At 38.6% G+C, this 23,461-nt stretch overlaps 1 protein-coding gene across 1 annotated transcript in view; it reads right to left on the bottom strand.

Moving 5' to 3' along the window:
- LOC131534318 (growth arrest-specific protein 2) overlaps positions 1–23,461 on the bottom strand; it is a 41,545-nt gene that overhangs the window by 4,947 nt on the left and 13,137 nt on the right. The window contains exons 4-7 of the mRNA XM_058767148.1: positions 12,223–12,364; positions 6,004–6,067; positions 3,741–3,945; positions 3,503–3,610 (exon numbers count right to left, since the gene is read on the bottom strand). Coding sequence (XP_058623131.1) covers positions 3,503–3,610; positions 3,741–3,945; positions 6,004–6,067; positions 12,223–12,364 — 519 coding nt within the window. The remainder of the gene's footprint in view (positions 1–3,502; positions 3,611–3,740; positions 3,946–6,003; positions 6,068–12,222; positions 12,365–23,461) is intronic.

Here is a 23,461-nt window from a genome sequence, read left to right as displayed (position 1 = left end):
CATGTGTTGCCAAGTAACAGGTTCCCATGGTGACCAGGCCCATCTCACTAATCGGTCTTTGTCAGTTAGTGTCAGTCTGTGCTGTTATGGGACGCCCCACTGCTGTGTTTGTGTGCGTGTTTAACACAATAATGAACGTGATCACACAGCAGTAGATAATTAAGGTTCACCTGCCTATCTAGAAATCACATCAAGGGATCGGTGCTGCCTGACACAAAGTTAGCAGCATTGTGTGCAAAATTAAGGTAGCATGCATTTAGCAACATGTTAACTAAACTTTTTGTGGTGTGCATATTTGTTGCCTATGAAGAGCATTTCAGATGAGTCACGTGAGGTTCCATTTAATTTAGGATGTTGCATTAGAAATTACTGTAGGACGGTGTTAGAACTATAAAATACATTCTTTGGCCAAATGTGACACAGTTGCATATACTGTATCCTGTGATACAGATGGCAAGATACAGTAAATGTTGATAATAAATATTTAATTTCATTATATTACTACCAAAAATACTACTACTACTACTACTACTACTAACAATAGAATAGTCAATTTTTAAACCTTTTTTTTTTTTTAAGTGTTGATTAAGTGTGTTAACTTGGCAACATGCTAACATGCTACCTAAATATGCAACCCAGGCTCACTGGAAATTAAGAATGCACCGATACCGAAACTGGTATCAGTATTGGCCTGATACTGCGCAGGAAATCAATTCGTAATAATTCGAAATTACTCGTAATGTCCCGGATACAGCATGTGAAAAGTGCTATTTCCAGACAATGAAATATGACAACAGAACAAACAGAGAGTAGAATGGAATTATTAGAGATTAAGGATGTCTAAAAAGCACATGTATGTAATTAATATAATGTTGAACATTCAATATTCACACCTGTATAGCTGATGTGTTGATAAAGTACGTAGAGTGGATTGAGTGTGCGGCGACATACAGTACTCTGTATCGGCAAGTACCAAAAATAAAAGTATTGGCATCGCCACGTTCTGAAAAAAGTGGTATCAGTGCATCCCTACTGGAAATACATGACTGCCTACATTACTGCAAAACCTGAAATATGTTGCTGTAGGTACATTTAGCTGCACTTTTAAGGTGACACGTCATGAAAACAAAATGTGTCTGTGGGTACAAATAGTTACACAATGATATTGTGTTGCTTGTAGTTTCATAGCAGTTAAAAATTGGAAGAAAAAATAAATAAATAAAAAAAAGTGTCCAGTGCCTGGCACTAAATACTATGTTTTCTCCAAAACAGTTTTACAGTTAAACACAGTATTATTACATTGGTTGTTGTACTGTACGTGTCATGGTAGATCGGAAATTAAATGTCTGGTAAATGGCACTCAAAGGTTAACACTCTGTTGCATTTGAAATTAGTTTACACCTACACTAAATCTAACCGATAGTGCGAGAAAAAGCAAATGTGAGATAAAAATGCATTTGCTGTAGCAATCACTGCATTTTAGCTTCCTTTTATGAGCTCTATGGTGGAGCATTACTCGTATTTCACCAGATTGGAGAGATTCAATTCTTTTCCAGTGACTCAGCATCAGTGTGGAAAGGTCTGAAAGAGATCACCAACTACAAGACACCATCCCCCAGCACTGTGGAGAATCAACAACTGGCAGATGATCTGAATGAGTTCTACTTCAGGTTTGAAAAAACACCCCACACCCTCCCTGAACACCTCTCCACACAACCATTAACACCTCCAGCAACCCCCCTCTCCCCCACACCTGCAATTCAGATCAGCGAAGATGAGGTGCGCCGTGGTCTTCCGGAAGCAGAAAAGGAAAAAAGCACCAGGCCCAGATTGTGTTACACCAGTCTGTCTGAAATCCTGTGCTGACCAGCTGGCCCCCATCTTCACACAGATCACTGGAGCTGTGTGAAGTCCCTTCATGCTTCAAACACTCCACTATCATCCCCATCTCAAAGAAAATTACAGGACTAAATGACTACAGGCCTGTGGCTCTAACGTCTGTGGTCATGAAGTCTTTTGAAAAACTGGTGCTGGCCCACCTGAAGATCATTACTGGACCCTTACTGGATCCTCTTCAGTTTGCCTACAGAGCAAACAGGTCTGTGGATGATGCAGTCAACATGGGACTGCATTATGTTCTGCAACAGCTAGACAGACCAGGGACTTATGTGAGGATCCTGTTTGTGGACTTCAGCTCGGCCTTTAACACTATCATTCCAAACCTCTTCCTGCCCAAACTAACTCAGTTCTCCGTGCCCACCTCCGTCTGTCAGTGGATCAACAGCTTCCTGACAGACAGGCAGCAGCTAGTGAGGCTGGGAAATACACATCCAGCACCTGCATAATCAGCACTGGAGCTCCTCAGGGCTGCGTTCTCTCCCCACTGCTATTCTCCCTGTACACCAATGACTGCACATCTAAAGACCCCTCTGTCAAGCTCCTGAAGTTTGCAGACGACATCACACTGAGCGGCCTCATTCAGGACGGTGGTGAGTCTGCTTACAGACAGGAGGTTACGGAGCTGGCTGTCTGGTGCAGTCTTAACAACCTGGAGCTCAACAAGCTCAAAACAGTGGAGATGATCGTGGACTTCAGGAGAAACCCCCCTGCACTCCCCCCACTCACCATCATGAACAGCACTGTGGCTGCAGTGGAGTCATTCAGGTTCCTGGGCACCACAATTTCTCAGGACCTGAAGTGGGTCATTCACATAGACTCCATTGTTAAAAAGGCCCAGCAGAGGTTGTACTTCCTTCGCCAACTTCCTTCAACCTGCCACAGGAGCTGCTGAAACAGTTCTAATCCGTCCTCTGCACTTCAATAACTGTCTGGTTCAGCTCAGCTACCAAATCTGACCTCAGAGGACTACAGAGGGTTCTGAGTATATCATTGGTACAACCCTCCCCACTCTCCAAGAACTGTACTCATCCAGAGTGAGCAAAAGGGCTGGCAAAATCACTCTGGACCCCTCACACCCAGCACACTACCTCTTTGAACTGTTGCCGTCTGGTCGACACTAGCTCTGAGCACCAGAACGGCCAGGCACAGGAACAGTTTCTTCCCTCAGGCAATCCATCTCATGAACACCTGACAATAATTGTGGAACACGCACTATGTATACAATTATTTATCTAACACACATTTCAATTTGCACATAATATACCTGTACATACAATTGTCAATTTGTATATTTTTATTCCTTATTTACTTATTCTATTTTTTAATTCTTCTTTTTATTATGACAGCTTCTGTCACGAAAACAAATTCCTCGTGTGTGTAAACATACCTGGCAATAAAAGCTCATTCTGATTCATACCTGACCTGCTCTGCATCGCAAGGGCATTGCTCGATCAGGTGAGCTACTGAGCAAGTTTACTATGTCAGAAAATATATAAAATGTTGAGGAACCTTTTTTCAGACATGTAAGCAGAGTTAAGTATTTGCATTGAGACTGGGTTGTAAATATGGCATCTACCCTGACTACAGTTTGTTTTTTACTCACTCTGATGAAAAGCATTTTCTCTCCAACACGGTAACGGCCTTGTGATTGTCGTTCTATGCAGAACTTATTTGGGCACTTACAGGGTGGATCTTCAGAAATGTGCTTCACCTGAAACACATGTTACATGTTAAATGAAAACGTTAAATTCTCATTGTAAAGGAAAGAAACATCTGTCAGTCTAAAAGTTACAGTGTTACCGATAACAAAAGTGATTTGTGACGAGGGAAATGTTACGCACAGCCTCATCCAATAGCTTGCCGGTGCTTTTTTTGCTGGAGTTGGTCTTGTTGAATGGAGAGATGGATGGAGAGACAGATGGAGAAACAGATGGAGATTGAGAATTGGAAGTGGGAGGTACAGGTGAGAGCGGAGGTTCAGGTGTCTTCTCTTCCTGTTCGATCTCTTTCTCCAGCTTTATAAGTCCAGGTGGCTCGACCTTATACCTGGCAACAACAGTGACCATTCACAACAAGATGCTGATTTAAAATAAACACAAATTTATTATTATCAAGTTAACCACATTTACATTACATTTTTAAAGTATCAGGCAAAAATCTAAATAGATGTGTCACCTTTGCAAATTAATTTGCCATTACTTCACCATTTTGAGACTATTGACTTTAGCCAATAACCATTCCTACTTGGACTAGTAGAGACAGTATAATATATATATATATATATATATACAAAGTGGGGCAAAAAAGTATTTAGTCAGCCACCAATTGTGCAAGTTCTCCCACTTAAAAAGATAAGAGAGGCCTGTAATTTTCATCATAGGTATACCTCAACTATGAGAGACAACATGAGAAAAAAATCCAGAAAATCACATTGTAGGATTTTTAAATAATTTATTTGCAAATTATGGTGGAAAATAAGTATTTGGTCAATAACAAAATTTCATCTCAATACTTTGTTATATACCCTTTGTTGGCAATGACAGAGGTCAAACGTTTTCTGTAAGTCTTCACAAGGTTTTCACACACTGTTGCTGGTATTTTGGCCCATTCCTCCATGCAGATCTCCTCTAGAGCAGTAATGTTTTGGGGCTGTCGCTGGGCAACACGGACTCCAAAGATTTTCGATGGGGTTGAGATCTGGAGACTGGCTAGGCCACTCCAGGACCTTGAAATGCTTCTTACGAAGCCACTCCTTCGTTGCCCAGGCGGTGTGTTTGGGATCATTGTCATGCTGAAAGACCCAGCCACGTTTCATCTTCAATGCCCTTGCTGATGGAAGGAGGTTTTCACTCAAAATCTCACGATACATGGCCCCATTCATTTTTTCGTTTACACGGATCAGTCGTCCTGGTCCCTTTGCAGAAAAACAGCCCCAAAGCATGATGTTTCCACCCCCATGCTTCACAGTAGGTATGGTGTTCTTTGGATGCAACTCAGCATTCTTTCTCCTCCAAACACGACAAGTTGAGTTTTTACCAAAAAGTTCTATTTTGGTTTCATCTGACCATATGACATTCTCCCAATCCTCTTCTGGATCATCCAAATGCTCTCTAGCAAACTTCAGATGGGCCGGACATGTACTGGCTTAAGCAGGGGGACACGTCTGGCACTGCAGGATTTGAGTCCCTGGCGGCGCAGTGTGTTACTGATGGTAGCCTTTGTTACTTTGGTCCCAGCTCTCTGCAGGTCATTCACTAGGTCCCCCGTGTGGTTCTGGGATTTTTGCTCACAGTTCTTGTGATAACGAATTTAAACAGATGCCATTAATACAGGTAACGAGTGGAGGACAGAGGAGCCTCTTAAAGAAGTTACAGGTCTGTGAGAGCCAGAAATCTTGCTTGTTTGTAGGTGACCAAATACTTATTTTACCGAGGAATTTACCAATAAATTCTTTAAAAATCCTACAATGTGATTTTCTGGATTTTGTTTTCTCATTTTGTCTCTCATAGTTGAGGTATACCTATGATGAAAATTGCAGGCCTCTCTCATCTTTTTAAGTGGGAGAACTTGCACAATTGGTGGCTGACTAAATACTTTTTTGCCCCACTGTATATATATATATATATAGTATATGGTAACACTTTATTTTTAAGAACAATTCTCACTAAGCATGCATATTACTACCACATATATTAATGTCTTATTCATGACCATATTTTAGATCCCTTAATCCTATTACCTATGCTATTTTATTTTCAATAATAAATAATACTCAATCAAAAATAAATAAATATGTATGAGGACATGAAATACTCATTTATGTATTTTAGTGTGTTAGACGAAAGAGACTGGATACCGGAGATCTGAAACTATATTATGTAAAGTACATACTGTAAGCTATATACTTATGTATTATGTTGACTATTATTACTTTATATTTTACATTATTTAAACCCTGCCATTTGGACATACTCATCTCTGACCGATAATAGAAAACATTGTGATCACAACATTAAAACAAGGCAGTTCTGTGCATCTGCTTCACAACATGCATCGTGAAAAGCACTATACAAATAAACTTAAATTGAATTGAATAAAATGTACCTTGATGCTATTCTTCCCAGCTCCAGAAGACATAGACAAACCTCTCTTGGCTGTTTGTGTAAAACTAGAAGAACATAAATATAAACCCATTAGACACAACACAGACACTGCATCTTGTGCTGACATACTGTACCAATCAAAGAACTACTGAAAACATCAACGTGGTTGAATGATGAAACCAAGAGACCGCAGAATGACACAGAGATGATGAAATACTAATTCACTGACAGCTAATGTTCTCTCAGCGTGTTTTCAGCAAACAGTGATTGAACAACACATGCTTTTCATATGGCATTGACACACAAACTACATTTCCCATGATCCAGTGGAGTTGAGTGATGGCAACACAGCACAACATGCATGAAATCTATAATCTCCACATCAAACCGCAGAACATCCCACCTGAACATAATGCATCCATGTTTTCATTTAGCTATTTCTAAAGAGGGAAAAGGAAGAAAAAAAATTAATATTTCTTTTTTTTTTTTATTGAAGTTTGGTTCAACAGCACATATTTTACCACATCATACACCCTTTACACACCATACAGACATGCTAATTTGATGATTAATCTTGTTTTATGTTTTTGTTTATAGAACAAATTTATGAGCACAACACAACACACACTTGATAAATCTCCTCTTGCACTGATTTGCATTTCAAATCTCATGGGTATCCAAGCAGATTTTTCTGAATATTTAAATGAAAGTCATGTTAGGATAGCTCTTCTAGCTTGAGACACTGACAAATAGATCTACATACGTCACATTTTACCACAAAAACACTCACATGCAGCTTCTATTGTGTGCAACTCCAGTGGGAGAGGAACTATTCTTTCTGCATTCAGAAAACTGCGCTGCCCTGCTGTACTCCCTAGACGACCCGATCCTGTCTTTCTCTCTCGTTCTCTCTGTAGTTTCAGCAGACTTGTTATTCTCTCCAGCTGTCTTGGACATGTGTTGAAAACAAAGCATAAAAAAGCAGAAGCTGCGCAAAACAATCTACCTAGAGCCTTTGACGTTTGTGCGCCTGGATCTGACACATGACAGAGAGATGTCTCATCCTCATACACATCATAAAGTTGTTTACAGATTTACACAGGAGAAGAAGAGGACTTTCATTCACCAGCATAGGTTGTGTAGAATACCACAATTCTTATAAATGCAGAGGAAAAAATAAAATAAAATCTTTATTTGTTCCAGCCAAAGACACACTCCTCCATTTGTAACTGACCCTTTCCAATTACAGTCAATAATCCCCAAGTTTCATTATATTTCTGCGCAATGGAGTTGTACAGCGAAACAAATTATCATCATCCAAACATATTACAAGCACTGTTGTGTGACTTTCCAGAAATGCCCTTCAAATGTATTTGTGTTTTTGGGCACATGGAATTTTAGAAAATGTAGAAACTCACTTTTCACACTCAAACATTTTAAGCAGTCTGAAAAATGCCAGACGATCTTAAATGCTCACAATTTTTTTTTTTTTTTTTTTACACGTTTTACATAATTTATTTGAAAAAAAAAAAAAAAAGTTTAACTTGAAATAACTGAAATAACTGTAACCAAGTTGGTGAGACTTTAGTCCTCAGAAAAAGTGGAGATCTTGAAAGGCTATTTTTACTGTACTGACTGGGAGGTACTGTATGACCCAGATATTGACAGGCATAATGAAATCAGGTCTGTGTATGTCAAATTCTGTTTAAAGCTGGCTCAGAAAAAGCTTAATCATAAAATGAGAGAAACTCGTAAGAATTACAGACATTTAATGTATAGTGATCTGAGTAAAAATCCAAAAAAAGTTGTGGTCTAAGGTAAGGTGTACAACTAATATGACACCTAAAAAGATAAGTATGCAGGTTGTAAATGAGGAGGAGACACTGGCAAATGAGCTTTGTTATTTTTATTGTACAACCTGAATTCCGTAACATTGGGATGTTTTTTTTTTTTTTTTTTTTTGAATAAATTGAAAACTAAAAGAATTTCAAATCACATGAGCCAATATTTTATTCACAATAGAACATAGATAACATAACACATATTTAAATTTATAGAAATTTTACAATTTTATACAGAAAATGAGCTCATTTCAAATTTGATGCCTGCTACAGGTCTCAAAATAGTTGGGACGGGGACATGTTTACCATGGTGTAGCATCTCATCTTCTTTTCAAAACAGTTTGAAGACGTCTGGGCATCGAGGTTATGAGTTTCTGGAGTTTTGGTGTTGGAATTTGGTCCCATTCTTGCCTGATATAGGTTTCCAGCTTTTGAAGAGTTTGTGGTCGTCTTTGATGTATTTTTCGCTTAATGATGCGCCAAATGTTCTCTATAGGTGAAAGATCTGGACTGCAGGCAGGTCAATTCAGCACCCGGACTCTTCTACTACGAAGCCATGCTGTTGTAATAGCTACAGTATGTGGTTTTGCATTGTCCTGCTGAAATACACGTCATCTGAAGGGGAGCATATGTTGCTCTAAAACCTTTATATACCTTTCAGCATTCATAGTGCCTTTCAAAACATGCAAGCTGCCCATACCATATGCACTTATGCACCCCCATACCATCAGAGATGCTGGCTTTTGAACTGAACGCTGATAACATGCTGGAAGGTCTCCCTCCTCTTTAGCCCGGAGGACACGGCGTCTGTGATTTCCAACAAGAATGTCAAATTTGGACTCGTCTGACCATAGAACACTTTTCCACTTTGCAACACTCCATTTTAAATTAGCCTTGGCCCACAGGACACGACGGCACTTCTGGACCATGTTCACATATGGCTTCCTTTTTGCATGATAGAGCTTTAGTTGTCATCTGCAGATGGCACGGCAGATTGTGTTTACCGACAGTGGTTTCTGGAAGTATTCTTGGGCCCATTTAGTAATATCAATGACAGAATCATGCTGATGAGTGATGCAGTGTCGTCTGAGGGCCTGAAGACCACAGGCATCCAACAAAGGTCTTCGGCCTTGTCCCTTACACACAGAGATTTATCCAGTTTCTCTGAATCTTTTGATGATGTTATGCAGTGCAGATGAGATTTGCAAAGCCTTTGCAATTTGACATTGAGGAACGTTGTTTTTAAAGTATTCCACAATCTTTGTACATACTTTTTCACAGATTGGAGAGCCTCTGCCCATCTTTACTTCTGAGAGACTCTGCCTCTCTAAGACATACCTTTTATAGCTAATCATGTTACAGACCTGATGTCAATTAACTTAATTAGTTGCTAGATGTTCTCCCAGCTGAATCTTTTCAAAATGTCTTGCTTTTTCAGCCCTTTGTTGCCCTAGTGCCAACTTTTTTGAGACCTGTAGCAGGCATCAAATTTGAAATGAGCTCATTTAGTGGATGAAAGTGTAAAATGTATCCGTTTAAACATTTGTTATGTTCTCTATGTTCTATTGTGAATAAAATATTGGCTCATGTGATTTGAAAGTCTTTTAGTTTTAATTTTATTCAAATTTAAAAAACGTCCCAACATTTCCAGAATTTGGGTTGTAGGTTTGGTGTTAATGGTCATGACTATAGGGATGTTATGGGGGCTATTAGGATTGATGATTCTGTTTCTAAACCTCAGATGAGTTTGATGTTAAAGTTTTTAAAGGTCTTGATATTAAAAAGTCAAATGGGCTGGATGATCTTTCTGCTTTTATCTTGAAAACCTTTGCAGAAGAATTAGCCCCTGCATGGGCAGTAGTGATGTGCGGATGGCGGTTGTATCCCGCGGGTAATCCGCGGGTCGGGTGGGTCATGTAATAAAAAATACATTCTAATTAATTGCGGGTGGGTCGCGGGTCATGGGTCTGATGATAATTTTTTCATCAGGCAGACAGACACGCAGATTTCATTTTTGTGTGTGTTCGTCTGTTCGGGAAGTTGCAGTTGCAGATATAGTGGCATTCCAGATAAAGTCTGAATGGAGTAAAGCGTGTGTTTATGCTATTAAGAAAGTGTAGACTATAATCTGGCCAAAGAAGAACTTCTGTTTTTTAATTAAATGTTCATTTAAAAGAAGCCTATTATCATTGTATTAGCCTGTTATCGTTACCCCTTACGGCTCCGACGACGTTTTTTCATCCTTCACGCGGTACCACATCAGGAGCAAAGCAACTGGATTCGCGAGACCACGAGATTCTGGGATGCTTCTGAAACGTGCCGCGGCGTGGCTGGTATAATATATATACATATCTATGTGTATAAACACAAGCATTGACTTGACTAGAGCGACCGTGATCAGCTCCTGTGGCCGCGTCGGAGCCTTAATGCGCGGCAGACGTGATGCGCAGATCAGCTCTCACATCACTGAATCTGCTGTTAAAAATGAACCATCCTTTCATCATATCATCGTGCAAAAATAAGAATTAGTCTAATTAGAATCATTGTAATGTGACGATCGGGTGCAGGTCGGGTCGGTTATCTAAATCAGAGAAAAATACAGGTGCGGGTGGGTGGCGGGCGGATAATTTATATGAAGCACCGGATTCGGGTGACGTTTGAGCTCATCCACACATCTCTAATGGGCGGACATTTTTCAGAGGCCTATTGATTTACATATTATTCCAGATATTTGGAAAAAATCAGTTATTATACCTGTCCCAAAAAGACCTGGTCCTCAAGAGTATACTGATTATTGCCCAGTCACCTTAACCTGCATTGTGATGAAGTGTTTGGAGAGGATTATGGTGAAGAAGCTTAAAGAAGAGGTTAAGGCCCATCTCGATCCTTATCAGGTTTGCCTATCAAATTAATAGGGGCACTGATGCATCTGGAGGATCCCAAGGCTTAAGCCATGCTTTCTTGATCTGAGCTCTCTGCTTTTAATACTGTGCTTAATACTGTGCAGCCGCACCTTATGCTCTATAAACTAAATAGTATGGCCGTTTATCCATATAGCATCAAATGGTTCCATGCATTTCTTACTGGCAAGACTCAACAAGTCAAAATCAAGCAGAATCTCTGTAGGTCTATTAGTATTGGTGTTCCCCAGGGGTGTGTTTGCTCACCACTCTCATTTACATTGTACACCAATGAATATAGGGGTCACCATCTTGGGGATATTGTTGTAAAATTCTCAGACGATACTGCCATTCTTGGTCTCCTGTACAAGGATGAGGACATTCAACATTATATTACAGAGATTGCTCACTTTGTTAATTGGAGTAAAGAACACAGTCTTGTAATTAACGTTAGAAAAACAGAGGAAATTCTTTTTGATTTCAAACTAGTAGGCAACTAAGCCTCAAAGACACGACTGTGATTGTTTGTTATGCAGCTTTACCTGTATTGCCCAAAATTAATTTTCCTCAAGGGACAAACAAAATATGATGTTGATGATGAAGATGATTATATATTTTCTTTTTTTCTTTTCACATCTCATATTTCAGCCTATGCATGCTTGTCACTTTCCATGTTGATTTGTTGCTATCATAGTGGGCTAAGTTTTGATAACACTTTATTAGAGAAAAAAGAGATGTCATATCTTGATTTTTAGAACTTTATGAGCACACATTTTACTAAGGGTTTGAATCTTTGTGTGACACCAAATTGATTCAATTTATGATTCACAGGTTTTCGATTGTTGTGGTTTTTGCAAATTCACAATGACTCAATCAGACTCACAATGATGTTTGATTCAATTTTGATTAATGATTAAATTCTGTATTTAAATGCATTAATATGATTACGTAAATAATAACACTATGTCTCCAATAATTTGCACATTCAAGTAATTTAATGTTTAAACATTTTAAAATATTGAATGGTAATTTACTGAATTGCAATTCATTCAAGTTTTTAGCATTTTAAATCGATTCTTGATCAAAACAACCAATTCACGAATTAAAAATCCATGTTTCAAGATCAATAAATAAGCATCAGCACGATTTGTAATCGATGCATTGAGAAACAAGTGAATGATTTACATTTTACTAAAAAAATCACATCAGTGCAAATCCACATGAACCATAGTCCACCTTTTCATTTATTTAATTTTAAAAATATAGAATCTGTTGTGTTTTTGTGTCTGATGATTTGTGCAGGTACAACACGCTCTCACTGCATTTACTCTAGAAATACAGAGCTGCAGTTGTTGCAATAAATCAGGCTTTATGTCCTCTCACTGAGCAATGGATGATTCCATGTGAATAAAAGACAATGACTATTTACTCATAACTCTTTGTTGCTGTGTGAGAGCTGAATTTGTTTAAAAGACTCACCAAGCCCATCTGACTCAAACAAGCAGGTGTCGTCCACACCCACCTCTCGACACCATGACAGGAAGTTGGCTGTGTTGTCCCTGGCGAAAAAGGAACCAGATGCAGCACTGGCTCGGCAGGGAATCCTGCGACTGGGAATCGACTGAAAGAGAGCATTTGCTTGTGTTACTCAGTGCCAGATATTTGCATTTAAAATGTCTCACATGCAAGAGGAATGTCCCTGAAGAGAAGGGTAGGAAATTCTAAACACTCCAAACATTCTAAGGCCAAAAACATAAAGGAATAGTTCACCCAAAATTGAAAATTCAGTCATCTTTTACTCACCCTCATGTCAGTCCAAGACTTCTGTTCATTTTTGGAAAACAAATGAAGCAAGCATGTTTGAGCTTCCATGTTTACCATATTTGACAAGCTCTATGAACATGTATTGATCATGTATCATGTGATGTTTATATGTGGATAAAAGCATAAATTAAATCCATTCATCATATAAAGTGAATGTGTATCTATAAGATTTGGATTAAACAACTTGATTGATATGGATTCATGTACTTTTTGAAGTGCACAAATTGTGGTTGTGTATACTTTGAACAATGAGCAAATATTAAAAAAAAAAAAAACTTCATTCTTATTGGTTGGGAACGACATGAGGGTGAATTGAGTGAACTAACCATGTAATGCAAGTATGCAAATGCAACTTGTCCAGTGCACATACTTCCGCTTGGTTATGAATTGTGTGTCAATGCAACATTGTCATGAAACAATCTTGCATTGCTAGAAGCCAACCAAATGCAAATGTCAAGTGCTCATGTAACAGGCCAGTTAGTAAGAGCTGTAAGGGTTAACCTCACTTCCCCAATCTCATGTGATGCACTACCTACTGATGCTACAGGCTACGGTCTTTAGCATCCTTGTTAGTGCGGCCACCTCCCATGCTGGAAATCCTGCTCTGAGCAAACATGGTCAGTAGAATTGTAGGGGTTACATTGGTGCTGTGACCCGGGTGGGAATGAGGTTTAGGTGAGTGTAACGAAGGCAAGCTGTGTGGGTAAACCTCACTCCCCTGACCTCAAGAGGCACATTAGCGACTGATGCTAGAGGCAGAGGTCATTAGCACACACGCCTCCCGGAAACACTGGTTAGAATCCCGCTCAGACTAAGTGAGGTGAGTAAAACTGGAGGGGTTACACTCGCATCTGTGTTTGCATATTAAGTCATCTAACCTTTCCAAAACATAGTAAGCTGCCTTGTAAGCCAGAGTCAACATAGCTAACTTCTAAGCTATTCTAATTCAATGGAACCTGTTAAGTGAATGAATCCTCACAAATAACTCACTTTGATTCACAAGTGATTTCAGTAGAGTTCACCATAAGCATTTTGCTAAGATAATGACTCACTAAGTTAATAAGCATAAGAAAAAAAAAAAAAACACTTTTGGTAACAATAGACAGTTTGCTACTACTGGCAATCAGTTCTGGTAAAACTGGCCACAATTGGCAATCATGTTGTTCAAATCTCGTATGCCCATATCATTTTTGATATTCCATCCATCCATTCTCTGAACTGCTTCTATTTTCAGCAAATTAATTCTTTGAAATGTTGTCTAGGTCTGTCTCTGTATTCTCTCAAAACTTCTGGAAAATCTAGTTAGTAAACACTTGACACAGTATTTAAATTGTCACAACATTTTGTTTATTAATCAATCATAAAGGACATAGTACTACAGCTACTTTAAACATTTTAAATGATATTGTGGCGTCCTTAGATAATAAACAACACTGTGCATGTCTTTATTGACCTATCAAAGGCCCTTGATACTGTGTATCAATACATATTATTCGATAGGCTTAGATGGGTAGGATTATCAGAAAATGTTATTTTATGGTTCACTGATTATTTAAAGGGTAGAACCCAATGTGTCCAGATGGAAGGTGAGCAGTCAGATCTTTTGGAGGTTGTTAAGGGAGTCCCACAAGGATCTGTGTTGTGCCCATTATTATTCATTATATATACACATATACATATACATATTAATTGCCTTGATTTTAATATTGATAATGAAAGGTTACATTTTTATGCAGATGATACTATCGTTTATTGTTCCGCTCCCTCTAAGCAACAATCTGTGGCTGTGTTACAGTGTGTTTTTGATATTATCCAAAACAGGTTCTGTGCTTTGAAGTTGGTTTTAAATGTTGAAAAAACTAAATGCATGCTATTTTCAAATTCTAGAACTTCTTCAGAGAACAATATTGTCCTTCAAACCTCTCAGGGGAGCCAAATTACCTCAGAGTACCTCAGTGTCAGAGTACAAATATCTGGGTATTATCATTGATAACACACTACATTTTGGTTCACATATTAAGTATTTGAAAATAAAACTAAAGAAGGAGTTAGGGTTTTACTTCACAAATAAATCATGTTTTTCATTCAATGTGAGGAAAAAAAATAGTGTCCGCTATGTTTTTACTGGTTCTCGATTATAGGAATGTAGTTTATCAGCATTCCCCATCTTCTTTCCTCCTTGGATGCTTTGTACCATGGTGCTCTGAGATTTATAACATTGTAAATTTTCAACTCATCATTGTGAATTATATAAAAGCGTTGCATGGCCTTCCTTGAGTATTCGGAGAAAAATGCATTGGCATCTATTGATATATAAGGCAATTTTGGGTCATTTGCCATCTTATCTCTGTTGTATTATACAAAGGACTTTGTTTGGAAATTACTCATTAGTTCTCAATCAAATTATAATCTTTATGTGCCCCTTGTCAGAACTGAGCTTGGTAAAACCTCTTTTAAATATACCACAGCTTCAGATAGGAATCTTCTCCAAAGGGAGATGAAGTTACAAAACTTAGTGTCTTATAACTATTTTAATTCTTTGTTGTGTTATCTAGAGAGCAACTCTATGATGTGTAATTGTTTTTAAACGGTTATATGTTGGTTTTGTAATGCATGTTGTAACCATGTTGTTTATTTGTATATGCAAACTCGGCTGCCTATCTTGGCCAGGACACTCCTAGAAAAGAGATTTTAATCTCAGGGAGTCTTTTTCCTGGTTAAATAAAGGTACTAGGTCTTGAAGCAGAGCTTCAGTCTTGTTTAGTATTAATGCACAGCAAAACAGAAAATCTGTTCAAATGTTAAGACACAACCACTGTGTTGTACGTATGAGGGTAATTTTTGATTGAAACTGACCAAATAAATCAGGACAGAATTTAATTGGCCATGGATTTGGGGGTTTTAGAGAAGTTTTAGAAATCCCCTTCTCCATCTCTCCCCCTCCATTTCCTTTCTCACTCAGTTTTCCCTACAGTTCAGTACAATTTTCCTTTCCTGCCACAGTCTCTTTTCATGTCTCTTCACCCACAAACCTGAGAAGTATGTGATCTCTCTCCCGTCTACTATCCGTCTCACTCCTTCCTTCACAGGGGTCCAGATCACTTTACAAGTTTCTATTATCACATATGTTTTCACAAACACAATCCCCCTTTCTCAAATCTATAATCAATACGGATGAGTGTGACAGTGATAGATGAACGCATGCATAAGGAGCTGGCGGTGGTCAAATATCACATATGAATCTCAGTGGGAGATTCACCCTGTGTGTATTTTCATACAGGACACTGAGAAAGGTTAGATGAGGTCATGCTGGAAGAACGTAGTAGTTGCTGGAATGGATTGTTTTCGCTCGCTTTTCCAGAACATTCTCAAGCTTCCCCAATGACCAGTTATCAAAATATTAGTTCCACCTTTGAAGTAAAGTTTGATCGCTGGAATGACGAGAAGAACTACAACAAAAACAAAAGCAGCTATTATGCTATAAAAAGCCTTTCTAGATGTGTCCTATGTTTGACTGAAATTTAGAATTAAGCTAATTCTGAAAAGCTAATATTTACATCTAACATAACACCAAAAATGACCCCTTTAATTTCTTAATAAATGTTTTATAAAGGTTATAACTGTTATTCTGCATCTGAAAAACGGAGGTTGCCAGTTATTTTGAAATTGTGGGATCCAGATGAAATTATGAGAAAATTCCCAGCCTTCAAGGGATACTTTACCCAAAAATTTAAATTCTCATCATTTACTCACCCTTAATGGCAGACACATACATACATATACATATACATATATTAGTGCTGTCAAACGAATCACATCCAAAATAAAAGGTTTTGTTTACATAATATATGTGTGTACTGTGTATATATTATGTATATATAAATACACACACGCATGTATATATTTAAGAAAATATGTTACGTTTATATATTAAATATATTTATTATATAATTTATATGAATATAAATATATACATGCAAATACATGTAAATATTTTCAAAATATATGCTGTATCTGTGTGACTTTATATATACATAATAAATACATATACACAGAACACACACACATCTATTTTGTAAACAAAAACTTTTATTTTGGATGCGATTAATCACAACTAATCATTTGACAGCACTAATATTAAATGTATATATATTAAATCATTTGAATGGATGGGTTCCCAAAGGTTAATGGTCCAAATAGCACATACAGCCATCATGCCAGTAACCCATCAGACCCCAGTAGATGAATTCATGTCTTCTAAAGTGAAGCAAAAGGCAAAATAAAAAATAAAAAAACTATAATATTTACACTTTTTTTTTTTTTTTAACTATAAACCATAATTTTGGTAAACTGTCATATGCAGGTTCACAAAAGGGTGAAGTTTATTTTTGGCATAAACCAAGACGTAAGTGTTTAGCTAAGGTGATATTTCAAGGATATAGCCTAGCTTTATAATAGTCAGTGAAATATAGTTTTCATATTTTGAACTTTTTTTTAACTATAAACCATCACTCCGGCCAACTGTCGTATGTACGTTAAGGAGAAGGCAGAGTTTATGTTTGCCGTAAATGCAAATGTATTGTGAATGGCAACGTGAAAATGTTGTAAGTGCGGAGGCCTGTTATTTCTTATGCGAGCTTCGCAATATGCTTACACACTTTGGGCCAGTTTTACTAAACAGGGCAAATTCCAAAACTGTGCCGATGGGTGTGGAAATCTCTGCAGGTGATTTACTAACAACGTGCAAATTAAAGAACACAGACGCAACATCTCATTTAGCCAACGCAATATACCAAGCGCAGCGCAAATTAGCGTAGTCGCAAATAAAGAATAAAGAAATAAAGAAGCCAAAAGAACCAAAGGCCAAAATATGAAGGGTTGAAAGAAGTTTTGATAGACCTGGAATTGGTGACTCCTAGTTGAGGGTTCCAAGTCGTCTTAAATTTTCTGAAGCAAATTAAAAATAACATGCTTGGCAAACGATATGTTCGGATAATGTGTTCATCTGGCATTCAAAATAAATTAATACGTGTGGAAAAAAACCTCTCCCTTCTACAACTCGCTCTCTGTTTTTTGCGGTGCCTTATAGCAGCACAAAATAGTTTAAGACATGCTTTTTTGGGGCGTTAAATAATGGCGCAAATACCAGTAATTTGACGAGCACATACCTTAGTAAAAAAATACAATTAAAATAAAATAAACAGGGCAGTCGTGGCCTAATGGTGACTGTGTTCATCTAAAGAAAGAAAGTCATACATCTAGGATGGCTTGAGGTGAGTAAATAATGACAGAATTTTCATTTTTTGGTGGTCTATCCCTTTAATGTACACACATACAAACCCTCTGTCTTTCTCTCAGAGGTTGTGTGGATGTGTTTGATCCTGCGTCTCTGTAGCCTCTGGACTGTGCTAACAATGAACTGCTGTAACTCTCTCACTCTTTCTATCCCTGAGGAATAACAACCTCAAATATTCCTCACATTTGTGCTGTTTTTACACAAACATATAGTGATCAGCCAAACCAGCATGCAGCAGCACTCTGATGCCTTTATACATATAAAAACAGTGGCAACCTTCATTATCTTACAGTATAACGCATAACTTCAATATAATGATCATAATCATATATTCTTTTGATGTATATAGATACATACAAAGCTAAAAATGGCTTCTCACATTGGAAATTGTGAACCAGTGTCTGCTAACCTCTTGGTTAATATAATACTTGCTCCACACTGTACAGTTAACCCTGAGATAACAAATGTAGTCAAAAACTTTGATTGGACATATACATAAACGTTAAAAATAGCAGTAATATTTAGCCTACTAACTTTAAAAATAGGAAATATGGTGACATTGTAGGGACATTTTATGAACAATATGTTATCTGTGCATTTCTGTGCCATCACAATGTTGTGGGTGTTTGCCAGGCATTGCTATAGTGTTGTCAAGTTGTTCTTTGTGTTTTAGAGCTTTGCTAGGTGGTTGCTAGGGTGTTTGGGGTTGTTGCTAAGTGGTTACTCACTGGTCCAAGAGAGCCCACTTTAACATGTCTGATATTAAGCTCTCTATATACAGTTTCTCAATTTTAAGGGATTTATAAATATCATGAGAAAGTAATGGTGAGGTTTCACTTTAGCCAAACACACTAATGATTCCCAAGATTGGTTTTTGAATGGATCTGTGTTTGAATAATTGTAAAGTATTGACTGAAATGAAACAGTCTTGAAATTCAATCTCTTTCCTATGAGACCAACTGGTTATGTTTCCCAGAAGCAAACTCTGTGACAGGAACCCTGGATTAGCATGAAACAAGCCATGACATAAAGCAAGTTTTAAATGAATAAAAACTACATAGATCTGATACGGTTTAAGTGGAAGGACCCTATTCCACCAACACACAGCCACTGGATAAGGGAAGCCTTGTGCCATCTTAAGTTAGAGAAAATTAGACATACAATCAGAGGGTCTTTTGGGACATTTTATAATATCTGGCAGCCTTTCATAACATTTGTTGAGGAAATGGAAGCAGACAACATGGCAACGTAAAAGAAAGAAGAATAAAAAATGGAAAGAAAGGGGAACTTGTACTATGTACGTTTACTTCATGCTATTTATTTTTTTCTTTTACGGACATTTGATTATGTACAATGTCTTTATGTCTGGTGTTTGGGGGGATGGGGGGTTCAGTTATGTGTGTTTCTTGGTTCTGCATAATGTGAAAAGAACTAAAAACACTAAAACTTTGACTAAAATTAAAACAATATAGGTGCATTCACGCTATGTGTGTGAATACAAGATACCAACTTGTAAAAAAGTGTTCAAATCCAAGGGTGTGAACAGCTCCAATTAGAACGTCACATGTTGTCATTTCAAAATTACAGTAATTACGTGAATGCAGCATACGTCACAATTTCACATGGCACTCCTTCACAATGAGCACGTTCCCCTGAGTTCTAATCACTGTCACCTGTCCTCAATCATCACCAGCACTATTTTATTATAATAAGCTTCCCTATAAAAAGCCTATAATAATTTTAAATAGCTTTGTTGTTGTTCTCATTTATTTTTTTTAATCATAAACTTAAAGGACAACCATATAGGCTAGATTATGCATTTATTTATTTATGAAGAGAACAGATAAGCGTTCTCTTTTCTTGTTCAACACACAAAGCAGATGAATGCTTATTTTCATGCAGAGAGAGCGGAGGCCAATAAACATGATCAAATATGAACAAAGCAAGGGTTGTTTAAAAATATAGATTTTTTATTTTATTTTTATTTTTTAATCGATTATCATTTTTATGAACCCATATCGATTCTTACATCCCAAGAATCAATCTTTTTTTTTTTTTTTTGCTGAATGAACAGAACATTGTGGGGCACCTCACATCCAATAAATCACAATAAGGTACCTGGAAAGGTATTTCTCATTGTCCTTCTAAATGACCTCTGAATAGTTGTTGATGCCTGCCTTAGAGATCAACAAGCGAGCTTTCGAAGTGGACGATCCTGCATCAAGTGATTAAATAATCGCTGGAATACCAACAACGTATCTCACTGAACTTCATCAACTTTGTCAAGGCATTTGACTATGCTAATGAAATGCTATTGAAGATAGCCCAGGCTTACGGAATTCCATCATGATTTGTTGACATTTTTCACAACCTTTACCATGGCTCTCGTTGCGGTGTATGGATGGAACAAGGGGTAACTGATTTCTTTGCAATCAAAACTGGTGCATGACAAGGTTGCATGGTATGTTATTCCTTCTCGTCATTGACTTCGTTGCCCGCCACTCCATCGACCGCCTACACATTGGCATACCTTGAACAGTTAGCAGGTAGTAAGCTTCCTTGCCGATCTCGACTTGCCAATGATATCATCATTCTTGGCCTGACCCAAACTGCCCTATGGGATCTCACTATGGGCCTAGAAAATCAAGCAGCCAGCCGAATTACACTATGTGCAGAATTATTAGGCAAGTTGATATTCTGGTCATATTTTTTTTCCAAGAACATTTGACCAATTCCAAACCACATCAATCTTAATAACTACTATTGATTTTGTATTTAATCATTTATAAGTGATATATAATTGTCCATGAAGGCTGATAGTCAGAAACTTCTTATTTCAGGTGTGCAGAATTATTAGGCAGCTTTTCCTTTACAGATAAAATGAGCCAAAAAAGAGATTGAACTCAAGAATAAAAGTTAAAAAAAATATTAAATGCCCATGAGAAGGATGCAATACTAATGCAATAATAGAATTAGCAAAGTTAAGGCATGACCACTGGGCAGCAAAATGCTCATTGGGTCAGCAAGGTCAGAAAAAAACAGGTGGAGAGGAAAAGACACCTTAACTGCAAAAGAATTAAGGTATAGGTGTATTAGTATTAGTTGTATTAGGTGAGAAACCATCAGGAACCATTTAGTCTCCAGCACCATCATTTTCCAGAACTGCAACCTTCCTGGAGTCTCCAGAATTACAAGGTGTCAGGTCCTCAGAGACTTTGCTTGGGTAAAAAAAATTCTTTAAAATGGCCCTCACTTAATAAGAATAACATGCTGAAGTGTTGTAAAATACATGAAAACTGATTTTGTATAGGATTTATGGACAGATAAGTTGTGAGTGACTCTTGAAGGACCAGCATCGCATCCTCTTGTACCACTGTTTGAAGAATTTATCTTCCAGAATCTGGCAGTAAGTTTTGGGAGCTCATTTTAGTTCATCTCCTATCCTGAAAAGTCTGTCTTGCAGGATTGATTAAAAATGAGCTCCTAAAACTTACTGCCTGATTCTGGAAGATAAATTCTTCAAACAGTGGTACAAGAGGATGTGATGCTGGTCCTTCAAGAGTCACTCACAACAGGAAGCCCTTCAGCAAGGTTACATCCAAACATCCACCTCCCCTGCTGATTCCAGTTTCATTTTTGTGGCCAAAATACAGAGGCTTGCGGCCCTGCATCAATTAACGTGCTCTCACCAAAATTAGTGTCAAATTCCGATATCCCCTTCCTCTTGTCCCTGCAGCTCTAGAACAAGTTTGCAGCACAAGAGACTATGCCAAGTCGGACCTCTGCAGCGCCTACAATTTGTGAAGGAGATGAATGGAAGACCGCTTTTGTGACCGCTACTGGTACTGTGTCATGCCGTGTGGCCTTATCAACACCCTCTCAGTTTTTCAGGACTTTATGCACAAGATTCTCCAGCAGTACCTTAAATGTTTCATCAGTGTCTACATCGACAATATTCTACTGTACTCCCAGAGCATGGCCCAGTATTACCACCACTTTGCGGAGGTCCTCCAAAGAATAAGAGATTTCCATCTGTATCTCAAAATGGAGAAATGTCAGTTTCATCAGTCTGAAATCCAATTGGTTGGTTACAACACCAGTCAACAAGTCTCTGTCCTGGTCTCCTGCAGCCACAAAGGCTTTTGAGAAGCTGAAGCAGGCCTTTTGCACATCACTGCTCCTAGTCCATCCTCACCCTGACAAACCCTTCACTGTCGAAGTGGATGCATCCACCACATGTGTCAGATTGGTGCTCTCCCAGCAGCAGGAGATGCCGCCAAAACTCCATCTATGCGCTTTCTTCTCCCAATCCAGTGGAAAGAATGAATGAGGCATTCATATAGTGCTTTATTGTGTATTGCTGCACACCCAAAGTGCTTTACAATTATATGGGGGGGATCTCTTCTCAACCACCAGTGTGCAGCACCGTCCTGGATGATGCGACGGCAGCCACAATACAACGGCGCCAGTGCCCTCATCACATATCAGCTACAGGTGGAGAGGAGAGAGAGAGAGAGAGAGAGAGAGATCAAGCCAATTCCGGAGATGGGGATTATTGGCCAGGAGGGAATTTAGCCAGGACACTGGGGTTACACCCCTACTATTTATGAGAAGTGCCATGGGATTTTTAATGACCACAGAGAGTCAGGACCTCAGTTTAATGTCTCATCCGAAAGACAGTGTTTTTTTACAGTATAGTGCCCCCATCACACCCTGCTGGTCTCACTAACACCTCTTCCAACAGCTACCTAGTTTTCTCAGGAGGTCTCCCATCCAGCTACTGACCAGGCTCAACCTTGCTTAGCTTCAATGTGCAACTAGTCTTGGGCGACAGGGTGATATGGCTGTTGAAAGAAGCTGAACCCGAGTCCAGTGTTTCCAAAAATCTTCCACCGGGCTGCCCTCATGGCCTTCAATATGTTCCCAGATCCTAACATCTCAGTCTAATCCAAGCTTCACATTCTTCAGTGGGCACTGGTCACCCTGGGGCCACTCAAACCCTCTCTCTATTATGAAATTGTTTCTGGTGGGCGAACACGACAAGAGACATCAGAAGGTTTGTGAGAGGATGTAAGGTCTGTGCTATCCTGAAGACTCTTTGCCACCTACCATCAGGCAAGCTCCATCCTCTGTTCAATCCAAACTGCCCTCAACCACGTCTTCCATTACTTCAGCCTTCCGGAAGACATTGTCTCTGGCTGCAGTCTACAATTCATTTCCAGAGTTTGGAAGGGTTTCTTTAAGCTCCTTGATTTCACTGTGACTTTATCTTCAGGTTAATCGCAGTTGAATTGGCAGATGGAATGGAAGGTCCAAGAGATCCGCCACTATCTCTGAACCTTCTGCCATCGTCACCAGAACACCTGAAGTCAGTTCATTGTCTGGGCAGAGTATGCACAGAACTCCCTACGTCAACAGAGCACCTGTCTGACCCCATTTCAGTGCTTACATGGTTACCAACCACTGCTGCTATCATAGTCTGGGGGAACCGTCCAAGGTACCATCTGTGGACTACTCGTTCCAGGAACCCTCAAGCGTCTGGGACTCAGCTCATAACCATCTACAGGGAGCCATTTGCTGTCAGAAGGGTCAAGCTGA

The sequence above is a fragment of the Onychostoma macrolepis genome, chromosome 25, assembly GCF_012432095.1.
Source record: "Onychostoma macrolepis isolate SWU-2019 chromosome 25, ASM1243209v1, whole genome shotgun sequence".
NCBI classification, from domain to species: Eukaryota; Metazoa; Chordata; class Actinopteri; order Cypriniformes; family Cyprinidae; genus Onychostoma; species Onychostoma macrolepis.
The sequence above is the reverse complement of the archived record's forward strand: the minus strand, read 5'-3'. Positions and strand labels throughout refer to the sequence as shown.